Source organism: Chlamydotis macqueenii, chromosome 15 (genome assembly GCF_036417535.1).
Source record: "Chlamydotis macqueenii isolate bChlMac1 chromosome 15, bChlMac1.mat, whole genome shotgun sequence".
Classification (NCBI taxonomy): domain Eukaryota; kingdom Metazoa; phylum Chordata; class Aves; order Otidiformes; family Otididae; genus Chlamydotis; species Chlamydotis macqueenii.
This window is the reverse complement of record NC_141570.1, coordinates 5,293,273-5,303,483: the sequence shown is the minus strand read 5'-3', so window position 1 is coordinate 5,303,483 and position 10,211 is coordinate 5,293,273. Positions and strand designations below refer to the sequence as shown.

The 10,211-nt window shown below is 51.4% G+C and overlaps 1 protein-coding gene across 1 annotated transcript; it reads right to left on the bottom strand.

Annotated features, from left to right (window-relative positions):
* Positions 1-1,960: 1,960 nt before the first annotated feature.
* LOC104484744 (galanin receptor type 1) lies at positions 1,961-5,169 on the bottom strand. The gene has a single exon (XM_086759900.1). The coding sequence runs from the start codon at positions 5,167-5,169 to the stop codon at positions 3,841-3,843; it is 1,329 nt and encodes a 442-aa protein (XP_086616026.1). The 3' UTR covers positions 1,961-3,840.
* Between the last annotated feature and the right edge of the window lie 5,042 nt (positions 5,170-10,211).

The following is a 10,211-nucleotide window of genomic DNA, read 5'->3' as shown; positions in this document are numbered from 1 at the left end:
AAACCAGGACTCAGACTGATGTGGAGCTTTTTTTTTGCATCGGGATGTAAGAACAAGGGTACTGAATAGACCAAATGATGCTCAGCCCTGCATCCCGCTCCCAATGGTGGCTGGTACTACGTGTCCGGGGAAGGAGTAAGAGTGGAAGTTATACATTATATACCCAATGGCCCTTTCTGCTATAAATAGCCCAGTCTCCTCTTGGACCCTTGTTGCCTTCAGCCCTCACCACCTCCTCCGCCTGTGAGCCCAGCTGCTGCCGCAGTGCGAGAAAAGGTGCTGCCGTGCCCTTACACATGCTGCCTAATCATTTCACTGCCTTCCCCTGAGTGTTTGATTATAAGAAACAGTGATTCATCATTCTCCATAGGAGGGCTACGTCCCAGTCGTGATTGTATGTACCTCTATGATACCTCGTATGAAAGATTATCTCTTTTTTTTTTTTTTGTCTCTCCAATGGTTCACGGGCAGAAAATAAACCTGTAGCATCTTTGAGACACTATTGACAGCATAAGAACAGATCATGGGATGTTCTTAGAGTGACTTACCCAACAGCAACTCTCTGCAAGCCCTTACCACAGCAAAGGGATTCAAGTAAAGCTGTTTTAAACATCCTCTTTTGGTAATGTGGTAAAATGCCTGTATTGATCCAAATGGCAAAGCAGCAAAGAAAGCCCGTGGGTGAAAGAGTGGCACTGAGATGCATTAGCAGCATTGCTGCGGGAAAACATTGTCCTTGAGAGATCTAAAATTCACATTTCCAGTCTGCCTGGGCGCATTTAGAGAGAAAGACATTTCCTCAGCCACACACTGAGTGCGAGACGTTTGGCTTGAGCTCCTTTGAGGAGCCAGAGCCGCGTCTGCTCCTGATTCCTCGAAGGGCCAGGAGTCATTTGAATGCCTGTCAATGCACCTGGCATCCGAAACAAGGAGCTTGTATGGCCTGGAGAACCCTCAGATGTCTCCTCAGCCCTGAGTATAAAGACATCTTTTATCAGACAGGAGGGAGAAAAAGCCCCTTTCCAAATGCTGAGGTTTCGCCTCATTCGGAGCCGGCGTGAGTCACCGCTGCGTTACCCAGACCTGTTCAGGTTAATAAAATCACTGCCCGAGCCCGGGCGGCTCACGGGATGCTGTGTGGCTTTCACATTGACGTCACTGCTTCTCATTTACCCTTGGGTGATAGTGACCGAAATTCATTACTACCTGGCAGCGGTCGGGTATGCTGTGCAAAATAAATCAGCGTTCTCCATCGCAAACAGGTGTCTGCTGCACAAAAGGAGCCATTCAAATTGGCAGGGCAGGAAGGGATTTTTCATCAGAGGAGTGAAGACGTGAATGAGTGGTTAGAGTGAGGAGAATTTGCAGGCACAGAGTGATAAGGGTGAGAGGCAGGGGGAGATTTCCCTATGGAAACGGTGGGGAAACGGCTGGAGCATGGAGGATAGGAAGAGAGCGACTGAGGGAGACAAAGAGGAGTGAAAGTGAGCAGTTCAACTTTATTATAGGAAAACAGGAACACTGAATGAAATGAAAATACATTTCAGACTGTGAAGAGGAGATGACCTTGCCCAGCGTAAGTGTGTCTTGGTGGCCAGGAGCTCTGTGGGGCTGGAGAAAGGCATGAGCATCTGCGTCAGGAGGGGAAGGCACAGGCGTGTTCAGGAGAACCTGCAGTCCCCGGTATTTCTGCTCTGTGGCGGGTACAGAGACTTTTGGGATAGGACCCAAGCAACACCTCATGAGAAAAAAAAAAAAAAGATTCTCTGGGATACTTCCTAATGTGAATTTCTTGCACCTTTGATTGGATCATTCGATCCTGGCCATTTTCAGAGCTGGGCCACCATGTGGGACAGAGCTGGCCTGGCATCTCCACGCTCTGTCCTTTGCAGTTTATTCTTTGTAGGGAAGTTTCAGTTTGTGCCACGTCTGAGGTGGAGGACACCCCTTTCCAGGACCTGGAGTCAGTGGGCATATGGAGCCATTTTTAATGCTCTTCAGCGTGGTGCATTTTGCCGGCCCTAAAATTACACCTTGAAAGAGGAAATAAAATCCTCACAGGCTTTTCTCCACAGCTACTAAAAGATCAAGCAGTACGCTCCTGTATCACATGCAAAAATGGCAGATGTTCTCATCTCCCAGCACACATAAAAGCCATTTCTCTCCCAAAGTAAATCAGAGTAGTTGTAATTTCTTTCCTGTTCACACACAAAAAAAGAGAATACAAATTGTAGGTGACACTGCCTGTTAAGAAGGAATCTTTTGTTTTCCGGGCAGATCATTAGTAACATAAAATATTATTTTATGACCATTACAACAGTGGGAATCCTCTTGGGTTGAATGGCTATTTTAATTTTTTTTTTTTTTTCATGAGCAAAAGGCTCCCTAGAAGGCAGGGAGATATTATCTGAAACTTAGATTTCCCAGAACATAATTCCCTTGTTCAGTAATAAAAAAGAGCCCGCAGTCATTAAAAGCCTGAGTTCCACTGAACGCGAAATCCTCTCCCAGGAAGGCTGCTGCCTTCGTTCTGGGACTTGCTAAGAGGAGAGCACACAGCTCGCGGGGCACGAGCTGGTCTGGCACCAGGAGACGGTACGCATCCCCTCAGAGTCAGCACTGCGCAGGCACCGCGAAGGGGCTGAGCTCGAGTGTCATTCCACCCTTTTGGGTCTGTGTTGTGGGGTTGTTGTTTTGTTTTTTTTTCCTCACACCTGTTGCCTGGTCTGGTGTGTTTTCACTTAGATCTCTGGGAGAAAGGTTTCCTTGCTTTATGCATACAGATCCGCTCCTCAGTGCAATAGAATTCTCAAGCTTAATGGAGCCTTTCAATGCTAACATAATAAAAATATACAATTTATATATCAAAGCTTCCTTTAAAGGAGGCGATGGAAGAAATAGGTTTTAACCTACTTCTGATCCTCAGGAAAAGCAAGCACTTTGATTTTCTCCCTCCCAGACAAATAGCATTGCATTAGTTGATTCTGATTTTATTAGCTCTAAACCACTTTCTATTTTTATTTTCACATGCCACTGACTTTGTTTGGTACAGACACAGCTGAGCAAGGGCTGGTTTTTCAAGTGCAAATCATGTTAATAGATGCCCGCTTCTTTCCCCTCCACCTGCAGGAGCGGAGCTGTAAAAAAGAGAGCTGATGCCTGAAGAATATTTTCCTCTTGCATTTCCTAAATCACCTCTGAGGCAACATTATCCCTTCTGAATTCCCAGATGTGGAGTGGTGACGGTTGCTTTAGTACTTCTGGCACTATCTCTTCACATCAGGAGAATTTATGTGCATGGAGGAGTGAAACAATGCGATCAGACAACAAAATCTCCAGTGGTGAAGTGTGTGAAATTCTCCTCTACTATTTCTTTTCATGGTGCTGTTTCTAGCATTTCTTCACTGCTCGCAGCTGCAATGGATGGATTTGGAACAGAGTGCCTCTTATCACTGCCCTTTATCAGCACAGGGTGAGCAGCAGCAAGCAGTCAAATCGTCCCTGTGTCCAAACGGCATCTCTGCATCCAGAGATGGCGCTGAGGGGAGAGCTCACTCGTTGGGAAGTTGATCTATCTAACGATGTGACTGTTGACTGGGCAACAGGTGACACTTCTAGTTGTCCCCTGCAAAAATCATTTGTCTTAAAACTTGATCTGAATTAAAACACGCCGTCTTTGTCTCTTGTTATTTGCTTCTTTCCCTGTCTCAGTATTTTTGAACTGGTGGTGGGAGTGTTTAGAAGAAAGTTTTTCTCCATTGTTAAAATATCTGGATCAGAGAGACCTCTGAAGAGTCATTAAATGCAGCCGAGGGTATGAGGTGCACTTCCTGAGCAGAATTACAAGGAAGTGTTCTCACTGGAGACAGTATTCAGAGGTGGATGCTGGCAGGAGTTCAAGCATCCACACTTGTTCTTATGGCCATGACCTCCCTGGCGTCTCCTGCCCATGGTGGGGGTGGCAGAGGGTCCTTTCCGTGCAGGCTCCATTGAACTCCGGTAAGAGAGCAGCTCTGGGACTGAAGAACGAGTTGTCCCTTCAGATAGAGAGAAGTTAAAGAGAGAGACCATTCTTTGGTGGTATTTGCTCTTCATTTCCTTAGCTGACCTGTAGAGGTTCCCAACAAAACAATAGCATATAGGGTTGAGGCTGGAATTGGTGAGGCCAAGCCACTGGGCAAAAGGTCTGAGCTGCAGGATCCAAGGAGGAGGAGTTACATCCTGCAAAGATTTGGGGATGTTGAAATCAATCCAGATGTCCATCAGGTAGACAGGCAGCCAGGAGATTGCAAACAGCAGGACCAGGGCCACCACCATCTGCGCTACCTTCTTCCGGATCTTCAGCCTGGAGGCCGGCAGAGATCGGTTCAGGGCAGTGCTCTCCTTCAGCTGGCTGCCGCGGCTCCACAGCCGGCGCACGGTGAGGAAGCAGATGATCATGTTGAACAGGACCGGCAGGCAGTAGAGGGCACAGAAGAGCAGAAAGTTGTAGGCTTGCTTGAGCCTCTCCTGAGGCCAAATCTCCCTGCAGATGGAAAACACCAGAGGCAAGCCCTCCACCACCCCAATCTCATCCCGTTTGTTCATGAAGATGAGGGGCATGCATATCCCTGAGGACAACAACCACACCACCAGGATGGTGCTGAGGATCCTTTTCTGGGTGAAGAAAGACCGGGCGTTGAGTGGATTGTGCACGCTGTAGTACCGGTTGACGCTGATGACGGTCAGGCTGAGGACGCTGGCAGAGACAGAAACAGCCTGGATGAAGGGCACTGCCCGGCAGAGGAAGTCCCCGTACACCCAGGCTTTGTAGATGAGGTTGCCCACGGTGATGGGCATGCAGACGCACACCACCATGAGGTCGCACACCGCCAGGTTGATGAGGAGGCTGCGGGTGGCACTCAGGCTGGACATCCGACTGCGGCGCTTCCGAGTAAGCACCCTGATAGACATGATGTTGCCCACGAAGCCCACCACAAAGGAGACCAGGTACATCACTGTCAGGCTGATGGTGACGGGCTCCTTCGCGAAGAGGAAGAGCATCTTCTCCAGCTCTTCCCAGCCCAGCTCCTGGCTCCCGTTCCAGAGCCCACCTTGGGTCTGGTTCTCCTCCTGCCAGAGCTGCAACGGGCCGGGGGGTGCCCCGGGGGTGGGGGGAGAGGAATTCATGGCTGAGGGCCCCCCCAGGCAGCCGGGGCTAACGGGGCAGAGCCTCCCGCCCTGCCCCGAGCGCTCCCGGCATGTTGAGCCGGGACCAGCCACGCCTGCAAAAGAGGGTGCAGAGAGGAGGGATGAGAGCCGGCTCCTGGCAATGTTTTTCCCTTCTCGGGGCCGGTGCCGGCTCAGCAATGGTTTCTCGGTAACTTTGACAGGCGGCCGGGAGCGCGGGGGCGGGCGGGCTGGGCAGGGGTTTCGCCGGGACCGGGCGGGCAGGGGCGGCGGAGCCCGCGAGGAGCTCCGTGCCCGGTGGAGGGGAGACGGCACCTCCGGGCGGGGAAGGGGGAAAGGGGCCGTGGTCCGTACCCCCGCATCCCCCCCGCACCCCGGGAGAGCAGCCCCGGCCCCGACTCCCTCCCTCCCGGGGAAAGTTCTGTGCCTCGCGGCCGCGCTGCCGGATCCCGGTCCCGGGCTGTCCCCAGAGCCCCGGTTCCCCCACCAGCACCTCCCCCAGTTCCCCGGTTCTCCCCCCCGGTCCCGCGGCGCGGTGCGGCGGCACTCACCGGGCAGAGAGCGGGCAGCGCCGGGCCGGGCTCCTCCCGCCGGCGGCTCTGCCGTGTGCCGGCACCGCAGGACCCGCTGGCACACCCACGCACCCACGCACCCACGGCACCGCCAGCCCCGGAGCCCACCCTGCGCGGGGGCCTGCCGCCCGCACGGTCCCCTGCGCTCCGCACCCGCAGGGCTCTGCACACACGCACACACAGGGCACTGCACACACGCACACGCAGAGCACTGCACACACGCGGGGCACTGCACACGTACACGGTCCTGCACGCACGCACACGCGGGGGGCACTGCACACACGCACACGCGGGGCTCTGCAAACACACACGGTCCTGCACGCATGCACAGCCCTCTCCTACACCCCCTGGAACACACACACACTCCCGCGTAGCTGCACGCAGCCCTGCATGCGGACCCCTGACAGACGTGTCCCCCCCCCATCCTTACGGCCCACCCCCCCAGCACCCACGCACGCTTATAGACCCCCCCCTACACGCACCCACGCAGTTCGCGCGGACTCCCCGTGCAAACGCCTGGCTGCACGCACCTTTCTACAGGCGCCCTGCGAACCCCTTCCTCCCTTGCACACCTCTGCACACACCCACCACCCCCTGCACCCCCCGCACCCACTCCCGCACCCCACCCGACCCCCGCCCCCGAGCCGAGCCGGGCTGAGCTCCAAGGGTCCGGTCGCCCCGGCCGTGGTGCTGAAGGGACAGCTCCGCCCGGGCCGGGCGGGGCCGGGCAGGGACCGGTCGCGGTCTGGGCAGGGATCAGGCTGGGAAGAACCAGGCAGGGACCGGACATGGTCTGGGCAGGGACTGGGCGGGACAGGGCCGGGCAGGGACCAGGCGGTGACCACAGAGGCAGGAACGTGCATTCTCCTGGCCAGATCCTGATAATCCCCTCTCCTTCTCCTCTCCTGCATGTTCCCTGGGCTCAGCTACAGCAAGGCAGGGAGGTACCCAGGCACTTCAGTGCTTACTTCTACTCTAACATCAAATTCGCCCTCCTTTTGTGCTTTCCAGCAGAGACTGGTACACCAATGGTTAACTCCACAGCAGGTATGGGTGGAAACCCATAGAGCATTCCCGGAAGAAACACGACTTTTTGTCTTTTCTCTTAAACCGAAGGAATGGGAAGAATGTGTGATGGAAAAAAGTTGCTTGAAAAAGTTGTTTGGGGAACAAGGTTAGTTTGTAAAATGAAGCTTTTGACTGGAGGTACTCACATGATGCTAGTGAATCACAAGGGAAAATGTTTGACAAGAGGAACTGATACCTCTGCCTGAGGTGTTTATTTTTTATTTTCTTTCTTTGCCTTCTCTGAGAGCAAAGTAACAAATGCAGCCCAGGTGGAGGCTGTTTGTCACTGAATGGTAAATGTCCTTGATTTCAGTGGGAAATTCTCCATCCATTTTAGTCTATTTATGTGAAAGGAGAAAGTAAATATTTTTGGTCAGCCTTACGTGAAATGAAAGAAAGATCAGCAGTGGAACCACATTTGGGGGGCAGAATGTGATCAGCGTATAAAGCTCTTCTGCATTAGAATGCATTTGCTTTAAGCATGTGATTGCTTATTCCCTTATAGTTTTATGTATTTATAGTTCTTCAGAGACAAACAATGTCTACAAAGTAATTATAGTGTGCTGCCCAGAGCACAAGGTACACATTATTCTACGCAGCGAAATGCACGGATACTCTGATGGGTACCTAAAATCTGCTATCATTTCACAGCTGCTCCACAAGCAAATAGATCTCTCGCAAACAGGCAACTACCCAGGGCAGGGTTGAAGCTAGCAATGGGAAATCTCCATGCAGCCAAGCCCTTGCCAGCCACTGCCCGGCCTCCCTAAAGCACACCTGGCATTAGACACAGAAAACAACAGAAAGGAGGTGTTAACTCAACAGTTTTAGTAGGGTATTAACAGAATACAAGAGAAGAGAGGGAAGAAATGTGCCATGGCTCTTTGAACTTACTTTATACAGGGAGTTACCTTCCAAATGTTCAAGCTAATAAATACAGTTAACTTCTTTATTTTCTCCCTCATGCACTTTATTTGTAACCTGCATGATTTACTGCTAAGGAACCTTTAGGGCTTTAAATACTAGACTAGACTACTAAGTTGATCAGTAGTTCGATATAATTAGGATGAATCTGCTTTTGCATCCATTGACACAACTCACAAATGCCAAGTCATCTCTAACAACAAATGACAAATCTGTATGCTGTGTACAGCCAGGGGAGAGGACAAGGGCATTGACTATAATGAGTTCATTGATTTGGACAAGTTCAAAGTCACCAAATAACTCAAGATGGGGAACCTCCAACAACAGTAAATGCTGTACCCTTTTCACATTTGTTCCCCTCTTACAGAACAGCTTTGGAGCAGAAGGTAAATAAAGCCCACTGGAGACAGGAGCCATCCTTCACCAGTAAGGGTAATGGACTGGACTCTGCTCTGACAGCGATGTACATCAGAAATAACCCACTGGTCTCACCGGAGTTGCAGCTGTGAGGAACTGACCTGAGAGGAGGAGTGAGTCAGCCACTTTGGGCCTTTGCCAGAATCTCAGAAAAACTCACACTGGCTCGCAAGCATGCTATGGCTGCCCAAACCTGCTCTGCCCACTGCACATCAAAGTCCCAGGACGGGGTAAATTTAGCCCAGCTGTCTCAGCACAACCTCCCTGCTGCCGCTGCGGCACGAGCTGGGACTCACACAGCCGCAGTGTGAGGCTTTTCCAGCTTGTGCTGGTGGCTGGATGGAGTAGGTCCTTGAGAGCGTGAAGGTGGAGCAATTCCCCTGGCTCTGCATCTACTTACAGCAGCTCACGTGCTCTCCCCACTTCAACTTTTCTCCCTCCTGAGCACACGGGGGACGGTACTCAGACAGACTCCCTGCCAGTGCTTCCCCACGGGGAACGCATGGTCTTGCATGGTCCCAATGGAGCTGCATCCTTGATCCCACTGTGTGCTGGCTGGCACCTAACAAAAGGACACTTTGCCACCTTAGCTGTCTTCCCCTGCATATCCTAACATGCCTGATGTGCCTCAGCTGCCACAGTTTGACCTGAAGGTCTATCTGGAGGACGCAGCAGCTTTTCCTCTGCTGTACTTGCTGAGCAGCTAGGTGGGATGGGTTCTGCTCGCTTCACCGAGATGGAACAAAGTTTGAGTTTGTCTCAGTCAAGCAGGGGCTGGATTGGTGCTACTGGGATGGACTGCACAGATGCTGCTTGTGTTTGCTAAGCTGGGAGCACATCCCAACTCAACGTGGGGAGGGGGAACACTGGCAATGGTGAAATCGTTTCCCACTTGGTTTTGCTGGTCAGACTGCCCTTGAAAAGCACTGCATAAAACCCACCTTCATTGCCATTTACCTGGCTTACTCCTTACGCTTTTTGATCAATGGTGCAGAGATGGGAGGACTTAGGCGTGAGGGAGGGTCTCAGAGCCCTTACATCTGCCCCTGGACACTCTCCCTCCCCCTCCCAGGACCCTGCTGCCACTGCAACCAGGGAGGCCTGTGTGTGCATTTCTAGCGCTTGACAGAAACAGGAGTGATCCCAAAACCTCTCCTTCTGCACCTCTCTTGCCATCAGAAGGGAGTAACATCATCACCATTTGCTAACTTGTATTGGACAAAAAACAGTGTCCATCCTTCTCTGGGATGTTTTCTCATTAATTTCTAACCCAGTCACAGAACTCCCCAAATCCTGGATGCCACTGGTTTTGAGGACCTCTGAGCCAGCTTTGCTGCTGTCTGTGCTGGTGGCTGCTCCGTCCCCATGCCACCGCTGCTCCGGCATCATGGTTTCGGCGGGGGCGTGAGCTATTTCTGTCACCACAGTCCAGGTCCTCGGCATAGCTCCACCCTGGCGTTCGCTGATGACGTGGCTGTGAATCCACGATGAGATAAGAGGCCAACGCTGCCACAGTCAAAGACAATACACAGAAGATGCCAAGTGCGCTTCCAATTCTTTGAAAATAAAATCATAAAACAAATAAAAAACATCTGGGAATTGATGCTTGTTGTTTGTAATTACTTTTATGAGTGTGAAAACCTTTTTTCTCCTACTATTCCATCCTCTCAGTCAAAGAATGAAATATTTAAACTACTTCAAGTGTCCTTTCGAGGATTTTAAACAGAGAATGTGTGCATTTTTGTGCCTGAGAATATTCACTGAAGTCTGTTTTCATAAACAGATATGTGCCAAATTCTTTATCTTCCATCCTTTTTATTGGAAGCCTCTTAGATTGAGCGCTCTGGAAATGTAGTGGCTGAAATAAAAAGATAATTTAGTACAGAAGAATTTGTCTAAGACGATGTTCGCTCACTCAAGAACAATGAAACACCATTTTGGCATTAGTGTGATTGAAAAATCTGTCTTTCAGATGTCTTTGCTTTTGGTTTGTACAGAAGTGCAGGCAAGTAGCCGGCTGGGGAGCGCAGGGCTGACTGTGCTCCTGCAGAGACCCTGCTT